General features: G+C 43.6%; 1 protein-coding gene across 1 annotated transcript in view; it reads right to left on the bottom strand.

Moving 5' to 3' along the window:
- PKNOX2 (PBX/knotted 1 homeobox 2) overlaps window positions 1-19,565 on the bottom strand; it is a 475,675-nt gene that overhangs the window by 84,418 nt on the left and 371,692 nt on the right. Inside the window, exons 7-8 of the mRNA XM_067563088.1 lie at window positions 4,498-4,627; window positions 3,469-3,566 (exon numbers count right to left, since the gene is read on the bottom strand). Of these exons, the coding sequence (XP_067419189.1) occupies window positions 3,469-3,566; window positions 4,498-4,627 (228 nt within the window). The remainder of the gene's footprint in view (window positions 1-3,468; window positions 3,567-4,497; window positions 4,628-19,565) is intronic.

Below are 19,565 nucleotides of genomic sequence, written 5' to 3' on the forward strand. Positions count from 1 at the left end.
TAATATTATGGTTCTATGTGACAGAATTTCTGTTTTTTTATAAATTAGTTTAAAAAAAAAAGAAACTTCGTACACAAAATCTAAATTAAAAGAAAGTTAAGATTGCAAAGTCAAACACTTACTGGGTAGGAAACACCTATGCAACCTTGTGTGTGTGATGACAGTCTTTAATTACCTGAGTACACAAACAGAAGGGCCCCCGCCTCAGTCACAAATTGTTAGGTTGCACAGACAACCTTACTTTGGCATTTTGAGTGATTAAATCTACAACCCTTACCTTTGGATATATATATTTTTGTATGAACCAAGCACACATACAAATATCTGCCAGCTAGGTTTGACTCTCGCTCTCTGCACTTACAATGGAAGGCCAGGAAAATTCTATAGCACAGTGACTATAAATCTAATTATTATGAATCAGTTTCTGTATATGTATGTAATTTAAGAAAAGGGGGTGAAATAAAAAGTAAACAAACTAGTGATGAACAATAAAACAAATGATCCTTTCCGCTGAGCTCCATAATTCATGTACCTGAGAGCTGTGGATGAATGATTATGGCAATATCTTCTGGTGACAGGACAGATGTATTCTCCTGTGCATTGCTGTCTATTGTTGTATAATTTTTGTTCTGTAGAGTGCAGATCATTCAAAAATTTGTTGTTGCCTCAAGTAGCATGGGGCATGAGTCACGTGCAGGTTTAAATTAGGGTAAATGGTAGAGTCTGTGTAATTTGAAGTCTTTAAACCATGATTTGAAGACTTCAGTAACTCAGGCAGAGGTTAGGGGTCTGTTACAGGAGTGGGTGGGTGAGATTCCTTGGCTTGCTATGTGCAGGAGGTCAGATTAGATGATCAAGATGGTCCCTTCTGGCCTTAAAGTCTGTGAGTCTATGTCTGGGATGAACCAACCTGGGGACTATCTCAGAGAAATGCCTGTATGGAATTCCTCACAATAAAAGGTTAATTCCTGTATATTTTTTTCACTGTAATACTCTGCATTTCTAAACACTCTGAGACTCAAAGGAAATTGCATTAATCTTTGTTAAGGACATGACTTTCAGAGGAACTGACCATCCACAGCTTCTATTGCCTCAGTTGCATCTGCCAACCGGGCCATAATTGCTTATGAATGTTTTGTTCTTTTAAATATTGTCTCTTCAGTGCATGGGAAGCGGAGTACAGAATTTACTCTCAGCTTGAAAGTTACCAATACGTTTCTAGCTAGACCGAGTCAATAGAAAACTGATTTTTTTTCTACAAACATCAAATGTACGTGTGCTCCTGGTGAAAGAGTATATCATTTAATTCTAAACCCCTGAAAAATCCAATGCATTTGCATGATTCTTTGTGGTTATACTTTATTCATGGCATGTTGCCCAAGTGTAGTGTTCTGCATACATTTCATATAAACGATTTCTGTGGACTTTGTCTCTCTAGCAGACACACAATAGTGCATAGCACTACAAGATGTTGTATGTGTCTGTCTGAGGTTGTAGAAAAGAATTGTATGATGTTTTTGTACTACCTGGAGCAATAGTGTGTGATGATATAATTAAAGACTGGGCCAGATTCGCAGGTACACTCCAGCTGCTTAGCACTGCTGTGATGCAAAGCAGCTGTTCACCTGGCTTAAGTTGCAGGTTAAATGGATTTGTAGGTGCTTTGCATTATCAGAGTGGTAAAAAACAGCTGGAGCATTTGGGTGAATCTGTCCCTGTGTTTATAATGCATTCAAAAAAGCAGAGTTACAGTTGTGTGAGCAACCTTTACTTTAACTTCTTTTGACTTTTGGGCGATTCACTGTAATTTTATCATAAGTTTTATGTAGTGTTTTTTGCATTCAGTATTTATAGTTTTTATTTTATTTTTTTAAAGAGAAAACTAAAAAAGGAACTTCATTCTCCCAAGCGTCAAAGCTCTGCAACTCTGAACTGCCAAATTGCTCTGGAGGAACAGAGCTTGATTTCAGCAGAGGACACTTCTTATTACCAGACTCTGAGCTTTCTGAAACATTAGGAAAATGGCGCTAGCCAGTTCAGGGGTCTTCAGTGGATGAAGCAGTCCAGTGCTTAATTTGTAATTAAAGAGGTGCCGAGGCTCAAGCAATTATTTTTACATTCGTAACCGATGCAGCAAGTCTAAGGGTGCTGGGCCTAGAGGTGCCACGGCTCAGCCCTGGCACAAATTAAGCACTGAGGCAGCCCGCTACTAAGCTAATGTAGCTAACCACAGCAGGAACACATACACACTTGGGATTCGAATGCTAAAGAGTCTTGTTGAAGTATGTATTCATATCGGGCAAGCCCAGGACTCCATCTGTCTGTCAAACCTATTGCAATAAACTCAGAAAAATCTTCACTGAATTTCCCTGCCCACCAGAAGTGGAGTCTGGAGAAACTCCAGAGCAGGGGATCCCCAAACTACGGCCTGTGGGCCACAGCCAGCCTGCTGACACTCTATGACCAGCCCATTCCCCCCTCCTGGCCCCGCCCCTCTCCTGCATGGGCCTAGCGGCGCCCTGGCTGGAGCCACGCCACTCCTGGCCCCAAAAAGCGCTGCGCGGCAGCCACTCCATCCTCCTGGCCCTGCCTCTCTCCCACGAGCCCAGCGCACCATTCCTAGCCTGAAGCAGCCCCGCATGGCAGTTGCTCCCACCTCCCTGCCCTGCCCCTTCCCCCTACCCCCTTCCACGTGACGTGGGGCAAGCCAGGAGCCACTCCACGCCCCAAGCAGCACCACGCAGCAGCTGCTCCCCCCTCCCAGACCAGCCCCTTCCCCCCACCCCTCTCCTGCGTGACGTGGGCCCAGCCGCTCCACCCCACCATAAGAGCAAGACTGAGTGGTGTGGCCCTCGCAGCTGAAAGTTTGGGGACTCCTGCTCCAGAGCCTTCATTTGACTCATTTCAGACAGGCTGGTCCTGGGTCTGCACGTTCTCAATGACCTTTGCATGTCACGGGCCAGTTACTTACTAAGACACCAGAGTGTTAGCACAGGGCCAACACTCAGATCTCTTTATGACACTTGCATTGTCCGTAGGTCTGCTGAACATGCCAGGCCTGAACTGCTCATCTTTAGTGACTGCATTACCCCCACTGATTTAACGAGAATGGTCTGGCTTTGCCCTTTTCAGCATATTGTCAGGACCCGCTGCACCTAAAATCTGCTAGAAGCAGTGGCAGCTGTTTGTGAGTCAGCCTGTACAGTGTAGGTGAGAGAGCCCCAGATAGCACGGAGGGGAGAGTGTCAGCGGAAGCAAAGTGAGATCAGGTGCAAAAAGAGAGTGTGAGAGCGAGCATGTGACTGGAGAGAGGAGGAACTGAGACGAGTCTGAAAGGAGATCATGGGGGCAGAAGATGAATCACAGGTGACCAAGCTCTTGCCCTGTAGTTGTTCCTCTTTTAAAACTTTAAGGAAGCCAGTGCTTTGGCTGAGTCCTATTTCCACCTCTCAGTAGCACTCCTCTTACCTGCGTGTTCTGGATCTGTATGGCTCCTGGTGGGATCGCTTGGGTTACCACCTGGCCCTGAGATGTGACCATGGTTACAGGCTGGTAAAGGGCTCCACCTGACAAAAGAGAGGGTTCAAAGCAGAGGTTTAGGGAAACAGCTGATATATATCACTCCAGGCTGGCCAAGGGGAGGCACTGGCAGAAAGCCGGTGGTGTCACTGGCCCCAGCTACTTAAGATGGGGGTTGTGGTGGGAAGGCCGTTTTGAAAGGCGCACAGTAACACTTTTAACACTGCCCGCTGTCCAGCACAAAACCACAGGGACTGGCCCAGCCAGACAAAACTGGGTCTAGATCCATCCCTGTAGTTTAAGCCTAGGATCAGAGTAAAAGTATGAAAAAATAACGTCATTCCTTTCCGAAGCCAAGAGCTGCCTGGGTTCCAGGGCCCTGGAGCAGCCGCAGCCTGGAGTGGTTATGGTGGGGCAGAAAGCTCTCATACTTTTCTGGAGATATGAAGATCCTTGGAGCTATACAATTTTACATTCCGAAACACAGATATGACAGAAGGATGATGCATTAACACTACAGCTCTGTTTAAAAACCTCATCAGTTCTGCACTGGAAGAATTCATCCTGGGCCACAAAGTACCCAAAGTAGAACCGGAATTGCTGAAGTAACAGACACCACCCAGATCACAAAGAAAGGTCTTGAGACTGTAACATTAAAACAAACCTCCCAGCTACCGAGGGCCAGCATGCAGTATTATGAATCCTGATCTAAGACAGTAGAGCCATCCGAGCTCTCCTGCGCAGTTAATGATCTCAGCGTAACAGAAAGACAGGTGTTCCGATTTCACAACGTTTCAGTCAGAAGACACTTGGAAGTGCAAAGTACTGCCCCGTTCCATGCCATGCCTTTCATTTCTCAGACATTCACTCTGCCTGTTCTTACTTCAGTTGTTTTTTGTTTATCATCTAAAGAAAAGAACCCAAGCATGCAAAAGATGTGACTAACATGGTCACTGATGTACGTTCCACGCCTCCCACCTGACACAACTTGTGAATTGACTGTTGTCATGGAGATGTTCCCCTGCTGCAGCGCTGATGCTGGTACCACAATTCCCTGGGGGTTGTTGGTCATTGCGGTCATCGAGGTCGGAGAATTCTGCAGCAAATCCTAGAGAGAGCAACACATACCTCATCTTATACAAAGACTCCAGATACAATCAGTAGAAACAAGCTTTATTAGACATTAGCCTTTGATCAAAGGGTTAATTCAATAATAACCCTGCACTCTACTGCAGACCCATCTTTTTAGGGATCTCAAAGCATTTAGAAATATTAATAAACAGAGTGAAACATACTTTTTCCAGCAAAGAATTTCTATTTTTTCCATGGGAAAAGTTCAAAATGAAATATAAAATTGTCTTGTTTAGATTCCAATTTTTTAAAAACAATTTCAGTTCTATCTGAAATTTCATTTAATTTTGATTGTAATTGAAATTCACATTTCAATTCAACCTTCAGAATCCAAAAAAACTTTCTGGAGTTTTGGATTTTTGTTTTGTCCTTCTTTCCCCCCCCCCCCTATTGAATGGAATAGACAAATGATGTCTAATTATTGGTTTTTTTACTCTTTCCTCTCTTTTTAAAATTTTTTCTTTTTCTACTTTAACCTTTAAAAATGTCTCCAACTTTGGAAAAGTTACTAACTTGGAAAAATGAACTACAACAGGGTGAAGTTTGAAAAGTTATTGAGTAGAAAAATGAAAAAATAAAGTGAAAAAAGGGGGGGAGGGGAGAAAAAAGGAGGAGAAAAAAAGGAAAAACAAATTTGAATTTTCAAAAACTATTTGGTTTTCAGAAAACAAAATGAAACAAATTTCACTTTAAATTGAAATGAAAAAAAATTGTTTTTTTAAGAAACCTCCTCTTAAAAATATCTGCAAATGTAGTCAAAACTAGCATTGACCTCAGGAGTGGGACAGAAATCCAGTTTTTCAGTGGGAAAATTTTGTGAACTAAAAAATGTTGACCAGCTCTATCAGTGAATGAAACCTCAGTGCTTGCTGACAAAGGGCTCTCTTTCTCCATGTTGTAGATAGGGAAGCTAACACAGAGACTAACGGTATGTCTTCACTGAAGTCAGTGAACACTTGCTCCATTGATCCGGAAGTCGACTTGTTAAAACCACCCCTTCAAGTGGTGTAGCGCTGCGTCGATGGGAACACAGTTCCCGTCGGTGCAGCTCAGTGAAGACACCATGCACAACGGAAGTTAAGAAGTCGACGGGAGTTACGCAAGCTACACTGTGTGGCTTGCATAATTCCTGTCGACTGCTGCTGAATTTTAAGGTAAGTGTAGACCAGCCTGAGTGACTCTCTAAATGGTACATTGCAAAGCAAAGAGAAGAACTTTTATCACTTCAAGTCCCCCTTTTAAAACATTTTTCATCAAAAAAAAAGATTTTTGACAAACATTTTTATAACCTTCAGTATCTTCAAATTTTTCATTTAAAATGTTTTTTGATTCAGTTGAATTTGAAAAAAATTGATGAAAATGACACAATTCTCATTTTGTTAGGAAATGTTCACTGGATTTATCAATTTTTCATCCAAACAAAAATTTTCAATTAGGTTTGAAATGAAAACGCTCCCCCCAATTATTTCTCTTCCTTTCTCACACTTTTTCAGGGGGAGAGGGGAGAAAAAGAAAGGGGAAATATCCTCTGAAAAAATAAAACAATTTTGTTTTGACTTGACTCATTACATTTCATTACAAATCTAATCTAACATTTCACTTGGCGAAAAAATCTAATCTAATCTAAAAATTTCATTACAAATCTAATCTAATCAAAGGAGAGTGGAAAAAATTCTGACCAAATTAAAATTATTTTCTTCTCTGTGAAAATAATTGCCATTTTTTGACCAGTTCTCTCAAAGTGTCTGCGGCGGGTGATGTATCTCCTGGCAATGAGGATTTCACCTTTTCTGCTGCTTGAGGCTGTCTCTACACTACAGACACTATACCGGCATAGATGCGTTGGCATAGCTGTACCAGCATAATCCCATAGTGTAGACATATCCTACACTGACAGAAGGCCAATGTCGGAACACCACCTCCCGAAACGATAGGAGCTATGTTGACAAAACATCAGCTATGTTGAAATACCTGTGTCTTCATCTAAAAGTTAGGTAGACATAACTATGGTCGGGGGATGGGTTTTTTCACACCCCTGACTGACATAGCTATGTCAGTCTAACTTTTAAGTGTAGACCAAGCTTAATTCTAAAAAGCCATCCTAGGGTTCACCTTGAACTACCACATGTTAAAATATAACTTGTCTTGTTTACACTAACATTTAAAACGTGGTAGCTAACGTTTTTTAAAAAAACATGTTAGTTGAGACAGACCCTCAAACTCGTCTCTGCCACAATGCCTTCAAAAAACTATTCATTGTGTTAGACAGATGATGAGTTGAGACTTTCCCTTTCCTTCTCCCCCACTCGTGCTAACTTCCCCATTCCAGCCCCCCCCCCCCTGCACTCTCCCTGGATGCCCAGTTAAAAAGCCAGCCAACCAGAAACATGGAACAAACCAAGCTGGGCCAGTGTCACGCTTCCAAGAATAAAGCTTTGCTTTCTTGGCTAGTTTTTTTATTAACCTTTGTTGAAGTCTTCCCTGAGCTAGAAGTGAAGACAGTATTCTCCCACACAATCTGCTCTGAGCTCCTGAAAACAGATGCTGCAACCAGCTGCACCACTCTGTCCTCAAGGTGTCACTTTCCATCACTATGTTTCCATAACACAATCTATCAATTTTAACAATATGGAAACACGTTAATCAAACAAATATTCAAACATCATCCAAATTGGCTACCAAATACAATGGGTCACAATATAACCTCAACAATGATATTTACTCCAGGGTCCTCAAATGAATCAGCACATGTCTGTAGGAGAGTAAAGAGTTAAAAGCTGGACAAGTGGTCAGGCCTGAGCTACAGGGACGGGGTCATAGCACGGGCAAACCTTGTTTCTATTACTTGGTTTGAATTCTAGATAGAGTCTGTTATCTCTCTTCTTTTCCTCCCTTCCTAGCCATCTGTGCAGGGAATGAGGCTAACAATATAACTATTCCCTCTCCTGCTCAAGGCCTTTGGTGGAAATAGAGCATTATCTTCTTTCCCTCTATGGCAGATTGTATACTTCAAAGAATGTCAGTAAGTTTCAAGGTAATGTGCCTGCGCTCAGTGCAATAACCCTGTAAATAACAAACTGGGGCGGGTATAATTGTATTCATTATGTAGTTGTTAATATTCATTTTATAGATGTCAATGTAACCAAATCAGGGTCTATGGGGAGTTGCTGGAAATGTATTCATTTACATAGCGTTATGGATAAAAGGATTGTAAAGTAATCCCTCGTTGCTCACTCGCGGCGTCGAGGTGGAACAAGCAGGCAATAAAGGGTTCCGTCTCCCCAATCCGCCCGCGGGACAACCTATTTGGTTATTTATAACAATGTCCTTTTGCTGGTATGTCATTCCTAATCTCCAACCGTTCTCTGTTTATTATCTTGCAAACTACAAGTCCACCAGGGCAGGGATTGTCCTGGAAAAAATAAGTAAACCCATGCTACAGAATGCAAGCCTGTCTCTAATTCCTAGGGATGGGGAGGTCCCTCCTCCTTCCTCAGAAGCATCTATTGGAAACAGGATATTAGACCAAATGGATCACGAGTTGGATCCACGCTGCCAGTTCCTGTATTCCTGTGTCTCGCTATCGGTGTTTGTGTCACACTCAGCAAAATGGAGTCCCAGTCATTAGTGGGGCCTTTGGCAGCTAAATGAGTACATATGGTTACATAGTATAAAGCTGCCACCTGACCTGCCAGGGCTTTTTACAGCTCCTCTGCCCCCATTATGGCATGTTAGCAGATGGAGAGCTTTTGTGCCAATCCCTGCTTCCCTGTGCTCTCGTCGTAGGTGCAATTACGTGGTGGTGCTGATAATTTCTTGCTCATGCAGATCCAGGTTATGAACCCCTTACTCACACAGGTAAGCAGTTGCTCCCACAAGTAGCACAGCTGATGCCACTGGCAGCTGCACACCAGTGTGAGTGAAGGATTTACAGCATTTCTCAAATGCAGCCACCGTGGCCACATGTGACCACCAGTGGATTTTTTTAAGGCCACAATAGCCTCTAAAGCACAGGTGGAGATTGGGGGGTGCAAAGCAGTGGCCCCTCACTTTAGTGCCCAGCTGTTACTCCTGAATAGCAGTTACCAAGGGCAGCGAGATGCACCGCCTGGATGTTTGCGCTGGCACCGCCAGCAGGGATCAGCACCCTGCACCGCACGGCCTCCTCAGGGGCTCTGGGCAGTGCCTCTGGAGATACATGGGGCTGGTGTGCATGGCCCCAGAGGCCGCTCTTGTCAGTGGAGGAGGCTGCAGTGGTCGGTCACTGGGCGCTCCCTTGAACAGCTCCCCTGCTCCCACCCAGCTGGAGCACGGGGAGCCTGAGACTCTGCAGGAGGAGTTGAGTTCCCAGGGGTGGGCTCTCACTGAAGGGCTGCAGGAGGCAACAACAGAGAGATGAGTTTCTCTGAGCGGCTACCAGCACAAGTAGGTGGTTGCCTTCTGGGGCCACCAAAAGATGTGTTGTGAGAACCCCAAGTCTAGCCCATAGTGTATAATACCATCTTCCACTCTAGTCAATTATAAAACTCAGAAACACAGGCTGTACCTGAAGTGCAATGCTCAACTCAGCTTTAACTTTGGAGCCACAGTGACTAATGGCATATTGAGCTGCATTAGTAGGAGCATTGCCAGCAGATGGAGGGAAGTGATTATTCCCCTCTATTCGGCATTGGTGAGGCTGCATCTGGAGTATTGTGTCCAGTTTTGGGCCCCCCACTATGAAAAGGATGTGGACAAATTGGGGAGAGTCCAGCGGAGGGCAACAAAAATGATGAGGGGGCTGGAGCACAAGACTTATGGGGAGAGGCTGAGGGAACTAGGCTTGTTTAGTCTACAGAAGAGAAGAATGAGGGGGGATTTGATAGCAGCCTTTAACTACCTGAAAAGGGGTTCTAGGGGGGATGGAGCTAGGCTGTTCTCAGTGGCAGTAGATGACAGAACAAGGAGCAATGGTCTCAAGTTGCAGTGGGGGAGGTCTAGGTTGGACATTAGGAAAATCTTTTCTCGCAGGAGGGTGGTGACGCACTGGAATGGGTTACCTAGGGAGGTGGTGGAATCTCCATCCATAGAGGTTTTTAAGGTGTGGCTTGACAAAGCCCTGGCTGGGATGATTTAGTTGGGGTTGGTCCTGCTTTGAGCGGGGGGGGGTCCCTGCCAGCCCTAATATTCTATGAACAGAGCTCACTTCGCCAATCACAGAAATGCCACTGCGTCTGGTACAAAGCATGACAGCTGTGTAAGACTGCACAGCCTAGGGGACTAAGTGCAAATAAAGTGCAAGTAAAGTAAAGTGTAGAGAAGAAACTGTATATGAATGGAAGGAATGAGTAACAGGGTAGGCCCATGTGTAGAAATGCAGGGCTCCTAAGTAGAGACATCCCATTATCAGGGTCTTGAATGCTGCATGAAAGTACAATGTAATTTCTGCTGAATCATGTTGTCAGGAGGATTCAGCAAGCTCTAACTAGAGCATAAAAGCTGGAGCTTTTCTCAGCCCCATCTTCTCTCAGCAGGAATAACTGACACCATAGCAAAAATATCTGCTGGCGTCAGAGAGCTCTCTACACTTGGGCTACTCGGGATAGCTGTGGCTAGAATGTCTAGAGAGAATCGGGATGTGGAGCAGAGTGGCTCTGAAGCAAAAGTCCTAGGAACAGCTATGCTAGGGAAGAAAGCTTCCAGTGAAGTTTAGTTTGTTGTTATTTACATGACATAGATTAATAGAGTCATCAATTTTTAAGGCAAGAAGGGGCCATCATTCTGATCATTGAGTCTGATCTCGAGCATCACTAGGCCATAGAATTTCACCCAGTGATTCCTGTATTGAGATCTTTAACTTTGACCTAGAATGTATCATTAAGAATGAGGATCCTTCTAAAAGTAGAGAGTTCGAAGGATGGTGAATCCACCACCTCCCTTGGAAAGCTGTATAGCTACCCACACTGTTAAACATTTGGGCTGGGGAGTATATAATATATTGGGCATATAGCAGGGACCTTGGTGCAAGGTGGTTGCTTGAATCTACTTCTCTATCAAAAATCTAAATCCCTATTAATCCATCAAATGATGTCATCATTTGATGTCATCACCAAATGATGTCATCAATGTCATCACCAAAATGATCAATATCTTTGAGACTGTCAGTCAAATACATTTCAATCAAAATTGCTCTGTAATAGCCAAAAGCACTTTAAAACAAGGCAATGGAGAAGGAGGGAGAGGATTCTAGGCCTAGATGAGGACGCAAACTCTGTTTAGATCCATCCATGTGGAATCAGGTATGAATCTATTACATTAATTGCATCATTGGGCAGCAAAGACCTTCTAGTATTCAGCACTATCATCACCTGCTTGCTGCAATTTCTCTCTCCCCACCTCCCATAGCAGTAGGAGTTTCAATGTGAGTGCTTGGCTGAGGAACTGCTTTCTCACTTCACTCCGAACATGAGTCCCAAAGGGAACCTGGTTTTGTCCTTTTCTTTCTGAGACTGACAGGGTAACACAATACCAAGAAGGACAATCAGATCCCCGATTTGTAGCTCATCTGGAATGGGCACGTTGATTCCCCCACACTGAGACTCAGGCCTGCTAGTGCTGACAGACTCATCATAAAATTGCTTAGCTCACAGAACACAGAACTGATCTTGCGTGGTCCCTGTAAGGGCAGCAAGGATGTTGATATCTTCTTTTACCCCAATTTCTGCCTGGGAACACAAAAGAGGCACCACATTTATCCCATCAGATATAATCTCTGCAATGAAATAATTAACTGCAGAACAGTTACCCCTCAGTTTCACCAGGAGACTCTCAGGTCTGGTCCACACCTAAATCTACATCATTCTACTCTATGGCAGGGACTTCCTCTTTCCCCTCGCCATGCAGAACTGTCTAGCAGCTATCCAGCTGGCCCAGCAAGCTTTGCAGGCATCTGCAGGGAGAGCAGCAACCAAGGTAGGGAACAGGATTCTGGCTCCTGCTTCCCAACACGTACTCCGTGCAACAGAGAGAAGGGCTCTCTGGTCCCTCTAGGGCTCAGGAGAAAAGATATTGATGCAGAAAAGATCACGGGGGATGGGAGCAGGAGAGAAGAAGAAAGCAGGGGAGAGAAGCTTCAGGGAAGAAGGAGTGAGCAAGAGAGAGAAGGGAGGAGGAGAGTGGGATTTGAGGACATAACAAAACACCCAGAAAGTGGATGGGGAAGTTTGAAGGAAAAAGAGGATGCGGAGAGGGAAGGGGGAAAAGTGAAGGGGGAATTAGTAGGTTTGATGTTGTGATGGGGAATTGATGGATTTATCAGTGGAAATTTATGTAAATACTGTAATGCATGTTCATCTAATATGGAAATTAAGACATTATAGCATTTACATACAATCTCTATATCCCTAGATTTACAGCTCTAATAAGTCGATGTCTGATACCTGGCCAGGCAGGAGATATGGCATGGCCCAAGTGTCAGATATGTGCTGAAGAAGCTGCCACAACGAGGTGGGAAGGCATCCCAAACTTCATTACCTTCTGGTCTAGCTACAACTGGAATGGTTAGATTTTGGCCAATTCTACAGTTATGGTATATTATGAACAACTCTTCTGACTACAACTTCTTTACTGGTGCCCACATGATAAGATAAAGCTACTGCTTGTAATAGCAGGAATTGGAAAAAGCACAAGTTTAAACATCTGCTAATACAGACTGCACAAAACCACTGTCAGTGGCTTGATGAGATATTTATTCTGGAGATATGGGTGAAATCCTGGCTGTACTGAAGTCAATGGCAAAACCTCCATTGACTTTAGTAGGGCCAGGATTTCATCCGTGTGTGCTATGCCAGACCCACACTTTCAAACTCTGGTATTGCCCTACAGCATGAATAATTTGTTACTGCAATGATCAGTGCAGACAAAACCTCCACCAGTAGGTGATGCTATATTTTTATCTTAGTGTTAAGTTGTCTTGTTTTGATATTATGGTGTAGTCTTGGTTCAGGAGGCAGATCTAGGAGCAGGTTAATTCTTGTCTGTGGTGCTAGAGATGTTACTGGCGGTGTCCCATTAAATCCTTTTGTTTCCATAAGCAAGTCTTACACCCCGTGTCAGCGGTTTCAAGATGGCAAAAGACCTTTTGCCTGAGAAGAAATTGACTGGTCATGCAGATGAAACAGGAATTCTTGAATACTTGACAGACTGAGATGTTGCTCTCTTGAATGAGTGATCTGATGAGAAAGGGGCACAGTACCTAGTGTATTTTTGGATGGTGATGCTAATGTTTCCCCATGTGGATCATGGATCTCACAGAAAGTTACACCAACATTTATACAACTGCTAGGAAGGGGTATTGGCCCTTCTGAAATACCAGAAGGAACAGCAAGCCAGGAGGTGATAGGGAGAGGAACCCCTGTAGAGTTTGTATGTGCTGAGGATGCCATTTGATAGGACTTTCCCTGTGCTAACTTGGCCAGAAGATGGCTCAAGTGAAGTAGAACCTGCTGCACTGAATCTGGAGCTGTCAATACAGAGAGTGGCAGTGGCAATGCGGTGGCAAGCTACAAGAGAATCCTGTGTGAAAAGTAGTTTAGAAATAATTCAAGAGGGGAAGGATGACATACTGGATAAACCTATGGACCAGATTATATGCAGATTTACAAATGTGGAAGCAGAAATTGGGCTCTCCTTATAGGTATCAGCTGTTCATTCCCAGCCCCAGGGTAATTCATTTATATTAGATGCAGCTCTTCAACTTAATTGGCTAAAAAATTGGAGGAGGCTGAGGTGCAAGCTATTTTCAGGCATCCTAAGGGTCAAATAAGAAAGACTTCCAGAGGTACAGCAAAAACAACGAGAGTTCTGTAGCACTTTCAAGACTAACAAATTTAATTTCAGCAGGCATAAGCTTTCATGAGCTTCAGATGCATCTGAGGAAGTGCCCCAAAATGGATTCCTTGAGGACCTGCTCCATGATTTTTCCAGGGACTGAGATGAAGCTGTCCGGTCTGTAGTTCCCCAGACTCTCCTTCCCTTTTTTGAAGACGGGCACTATATATACTTTTTTTCCAGTCATCCGAGATCTCCCACAATCACCATGAGTTTTCAAAGATAATGGCCAATGGCTCTGCAATCACATCAAACAACTCCCTCAGCACCCTCGGATGCATTGCCTCCAGTGCCAAGGACTTGTGCATGTCCAGCCTTTCTAAATAGTCCTGAACCTGTTCTTTCACCACTGAGGGCTGCTCATTTCCTCCCCATTCTGTGCTGCCCAGTGCAGTAGTCTGGGAGCTGACCTTGTGTATGAAGACAGAGGCAAAAAAAGCATTGAGTGCTTCAGCTTTTTCCACATCATCTGTCATTCGATTGTCTCTCCCATTCTGTAAGGGGCCCACACTTTCCCTGATCGTCATCTTCTTACTAACATACCTGTAGAAACCCTTCTTTTACCCTTCACGTCCCTTGCTAGCTGCAACTCCAATTGTGATTTGGCCTTTCTGATTTCACTCCTGTATGCTCGAGCAGTATTTTCATACTCCTCCCTAGTCCTCTGACTAAACTTCCACTTCTTGTAAGATTCCTTTTTGTGTTTAAGCTCACCAAAGACTTCTTTGTTAAGCCAAGCTGGTCACCTACCATCTTTATTATTTTTTCTGCACATCAGGACAGTTTGTTCCTGCGCCCTCAATAAGGTTTCTTTAAAATACAGCCAGCTCTCTTGAACACCTTTCCCACTCATATTAGCTTCCCAGGGGATCCTGCCCATCAGCTCCCTGAGGGAGTCAAAGTCTGCTTTTTTGATGTCCGTGGTCTGTATCCTGCTTTTTTTCTTTCTTCTTTCTGTCAGGATCCTGAACTCGACCATCTCACGGTCACTGTTGCCCAGGTTATTACCCACTTCTATTTCGCCTACCAATTCTTCCCTGTTTGTGAGCAGCAGGTCAAGAGGAGCACAGCCGCTAGTAGGTTTCTCCAGCACTTGCATCAGGAAGTTGTCTACAACACCCTCCAAAAATTTCCTGGATTGTCTGTGCTCTGCTGTATTGCTCTCCCAGCAGATGTCAGGATGATTGAAGTCCCCCATGAGAACCAGGGCCTGTGATCTGGAAACTTCTGTTAGTTATCTGAAGGAAGCCTTGTCTACCTCATCCTCCTGGTTGGTGGTCTATAACAGACACCCACCATGACATCACCCTTGTTTCTCTCGCCTCTAAACTTAACCCAGAAACTCTCAACAGGCTATTCTCCAGTTTCACACTGGAGCTCTGAGCAATCATAGAGCTGTCTTACATACAGTGCAACTCCTCCACCTTTTAGTTCCCCAGAAAACCTCATTTAAAGCCCTTCTCACTAGGTTAGCCAGCCTGCCTGCAAAGATGCTCTTCCCTCTCTTCTTTAGGTAGATCCCATCTCTTCCTAGCAATCTTTCTTTCTGAAACAACATCCCATGGTTGAAGAATCCAAAGCCCTCTCTCCAACACCACTTGTGTAACCACACATTTACTTCCGCAATTTGATGGTCCCTACCTGGGCCTTTTCCTTCAACAGGGAGGATGGACGAGGACAACACTTGTGCCTCAAACTTCTTTATCCTTCTTCCCAGAGATATAGTCTGCAGTGATCTGCTCAAAGTTGTTCTTGGCAATATCATTGATGCCCACGTGGAGAAGTAGAAAGGGGTTGATAAGTCTCGGCAGATTCTCCGTCACATCTTAAATTCTAGCTCCAGGCAAGCAGCACACTTCTTGAGTTTCTGGGTCCGGAGGGCAGATGGATGAATCCGTCCCCCTTAAAAGGGAGTTCCCAGCCAACACCACTTCCAGTCTCTTCCTCTTGGAAGTGGTGGTCGTGGAACCCCCATCCCTAGGACAATGCATCTCATGCCTTCTGATCAATGGGGCCTCCTCCTTATCCCTTCCTTTAAATGAATCTTCCAAACCGTTCTCCTTTCTAGTACCTGTACAGAAAGTCTGAAAACAATTACTTACCTCTATCTGCACTGGAGGTATATGGGTTCTCCTCTTTCTTCTTCTGGAGGAACTTCTTCTTAAGAACTGCCTGTTTGTGCTGGAGTTATTACTTGCAGTGTCCCAATAAATCTTTTGATTTCTACAATCAAATATTACAATATCTCCAATACTGAGAGCAGACAAGGCTTCTGGTTAGTCATTATTCAGAATAATTTTGGTGAGTTCTTGACATGCTGCATTCAGCTCAATTGAGCACTTCTCACTCATTTGAAGTACAGAAGGCATTTGACTGTGTTGAATGGCCATAACTATCAGAAGTATTGAAAAAGGCTGGCTTTGGAACTTATGTTTCTGAATGGGTCCAAACACTATATATAAACTGAAAACCTGGATGTCATCGGTTCTCTTACTTCTGTGACTTTAGAAAGAGGCATCTGTTAGGGCTGCCCACTATTGCCATTGCTGTTTACACTGGTCATTAAACAAATGGACCAGGTAGAAAAGTTTAATGACTTCAATAGTGGCATTAAAGTCTCAGGGAAATCAATGGGAGTTAAGTGTCCAACTCATTTAGGTGCTTTTGTAATTCCCACCAAGCATCCTTCTGTATTTTTAGGACCCTAAAAAGATTTACCTTTGTAAATCTGACCCTAAGTTCCCCAACTAGCCTTTGGATAGAAATGAAACATGATTTGATACATATGGGAAATCTGCTGCAATTCTTGTAGGTTGCAAAATATAAATCTGTATCACACTTCCCCTCAACAATAGCAGTGACTCTTATTACTTGAAGGTGAATATGTGACAAAGTTAATGTTCATAGCAGTTTATCCCCATTTATATTCAGCAGGTATAATACTCAATTTGCATCTGTTAACTTAAATTATTAGAAAAATCAATTGGAATTTCATTATTTGATATATTTTTCTCAGGGTTTTTTGTTTAATATATTTTTCTGAGTTGCTTTTTTTTTTTTTTTTTAAATAAAGATGAATTCCTGTCTTACAAAGCCTAAACACATACTGACTAAGGAGGGGATGTCCAAGGTGCCTCAGCCAGAGGAGGTGTGACCCTGCTGGGGCGGCTGGCTCAGGCAAGGCTGAGGCTTCAAGACTTAGCAGGGGTGGACTTGCTCTGTTTACATGCTGAGCCCTGCCTCAAGGGCTCCCCACTGGGTCCAGGCTGGGAGCAACACCATTTCCCTGTTGTGCCCAGAGACACCCACTCTGCATGGACCCAGTCCAGGGTGCATAGCAGGGCTCTGCACCCCCAGCGGCATCAGCCCAGAAGGCTTTGTCTGCAGTCATGAAAAGAAATTTTTGCCCTCAGGGATTTCAATTCCCAGAAAAAACAAAAACAAAAATACTTTCCTTTATTTGAGCATTTTGAAATAAGAACTTTTGTCTTTTTGCCCGTTTCAACAAATCTGTGAGTTGTAACCTAAGACCAGAACATACAACTATTGGATGTCAGTGACAATGAACAAGATGGCAAGCAATTTCTCTGACAAATGCAGCAGGCACTGCAATCAAAAGAGAACCCTACTTCATGTTATCTGGCCCTGTCCTCAAATCATTTTGCAGCTTTGCTGAGCCTTCTATAAATTTTCAATATGTTTTTTAAAGTATGGACAGCAAAACTGCATAGTATTCCATAAGTGGTATCACCAATGCAGCTTTCCTAGGTAATAAAACCTCCTTATGAATACTTGATATTCCTCTGTTTACATACCCAAGAATTGTGTTAGCTCTTTTAACCACAATATAGCATAAGGAGCTCATTCATGTTCAGTTAGTTAGCCACTATTACCCATGAGTCCTTTTCAATGTCACTGCTTTCCAGGATACTGGAAGAGTATGCTGTAAGTGGGACCTACAGTCTTCATTGCTAGATGCTTCTGGCTGTATTTAAACCCATGCTATTTACCCATAGAGGCAAACCCCAGGAAGAGGGAGCATTTAGATGTTTGTAGTCATAGGTGGTGCATGCCTCTTGCATTTGGGGAGGCTGGCTCCACCCCGAGGTCTCACCCCTGCTCATCCACCTCCCCTCTTGACCCTGCCCATGCTCCACCTCCAATCTGCCCCAAGCCCGACTCCCAGTTGGCCTCCTCCCCCGAGGCTCATGCCTCTCTGCCCCTTCGCCCCTCCATTGCTGGCCTTAGTTGAGTAGCTCCAGCATCAGTAGCACACACGGTAGCCTCAGGGGAAAGTGCTGAAAGGAGGAGGGCCTCAGGGAAGGGGGCCAAGAGGTGTGGGTGCGGGGGCAGAGAGATGCAAGCAGGGAGCCTTGGGGGAAAAGGTGGAGCAGGGGCAGGAAGAGCAGCAGCATGGGTGGGGCCACAGGGGCAGAGGCCAAGCGGGAGCTTTCAGCAGTGACTGTTTGGGGAGGCTTAGCCTTAGTCCTATGTAACATATCAGTTACATAGGTTACATATCAGTATCACTTAACTCAGCCTCCGTATCAGATGACTAGAGGATAGCTAATGTAACACCAATTTTTTCAAAAGGCTCTAGAGGTGATTATGGCAACTACAGGCAGGTAAACTTAACTTCAGTACCAGGCAAATTGGTTGAAACTATAGTAAAGAACAGAATTGTCAGACATACAGATAAACACAGCATGGTGGGGAAGAGTCAACATGGCATTTGTAAAGGGAAATCATGCCTCATCAATCTATTAGAATTCTTTGAGGGGGTCAACAAGCCTGTGGACAAAGGTTATCCAATGGGTATCATGTACTAGGACTTTCAGAAAGCTTTTGACAAGATCTCTCACCAAAGACTCGTAAGCAAAGTAAGCAATCATAGGATCAGAGGAAAGGTCCTCTCATGGATCAGTAAATGGTTAAAAGATAGGAAATAAAGGATAAGAATCAATGGTTAGTTTTCACAGTGGAGAGAGCTAAATAGTGGGTACCACAGAGATCTGTCCTGGGACAAGTGAGTTCGACATATTCATAAATGATCTGGGAAAAAAGGGTAAACAATAAGGTGGCATATTTTGCAGGTGATATAATATTACTCAAGGTAGTTAAGACTGCAAAAAGTTACAAAGGGATCTCACAAAACTGGGTAATGGGGCAACACAATGGCAGATTAAATTCAGCGTTGATAAATGCATAGAAATGCACATTGGAAAACATAACCCCAATTATACATACAAAATGATGGGGTCTAAATTAGTTGTTACCCCTCAACAAAGAAACGTTAGAGTCATTGTAGAAAGTTCTCTGAAAACATCCACTCAATGTGCAGGGGCAGTCAAAATAACTTAACAGAATGTTAGGAACCCTGAGGAAAGGGATAGATAATAAGACAGAAAATATCATAAGGCCCCTATCTAAATCCATGGTACGCCCACATCTTGAATACTGCATGCAGTTATGGTTGTCCCATCTGAAACAAGGTGTATTGGAATTGGAAAAAGTACAGAGAAGGGCAACAAAAATGATTAGGAGAATCTGCCTAGCATTGAGCAAATAATCCAGAACAAATAACTTATTTAACAATTTTTGCCTTTTTCTGGTTGTGGAATATTCACTCACATGTTGTGATTTTCTTTAATTTATTTAGTGTTCAAAATCATTGGCTGAAATTTTTCCTGAATGGCATTGCTTACACAATTTGCTATGCAAGATCCAAAATTTGAGCTGTGTTGCTTAGTTGTGATGGCTTGCTGAAGTCACATGGCATTGTTTCTGTTCCCTAAATGGATGATAGTAGCTCTAATAATCAAGCTTTTGGGTGAATGCTTGTGGAGAGTGATTTTTAAATTTGCTTTCTGGGAGTACAAGCACTAGCAAAACTCAACTGCAAGTATGTTAGTGAAAAGCCAACCCAAAAAGAGTGCAAACATAGTTTACAATATGACAACATATTTGCGTTCTCTTTTTTGCCACATTTTCCCAGCTCTAGTGCTACACAGAAAGGTTTGAATTGAGAAGTAAATAGCCTAAGACAT

This window comes from Emydura macquarii, unplaced genomic scaffold (assembly GCF_026122565.2).
Source record: "Emydura macquarii macquarii isolate MOO-44397 ecotype Brisbane River unplaced genomic scaffold, CSIRO-AGI_Emac_v2 contig_312, whole genome shotgun sequence".
In the NCBI taxonomy this organism is placed as follows: Eukaryota; Metazoa; Chordata; order Testudines; family Chelidae; genus Emydura; species Emydura macquarii.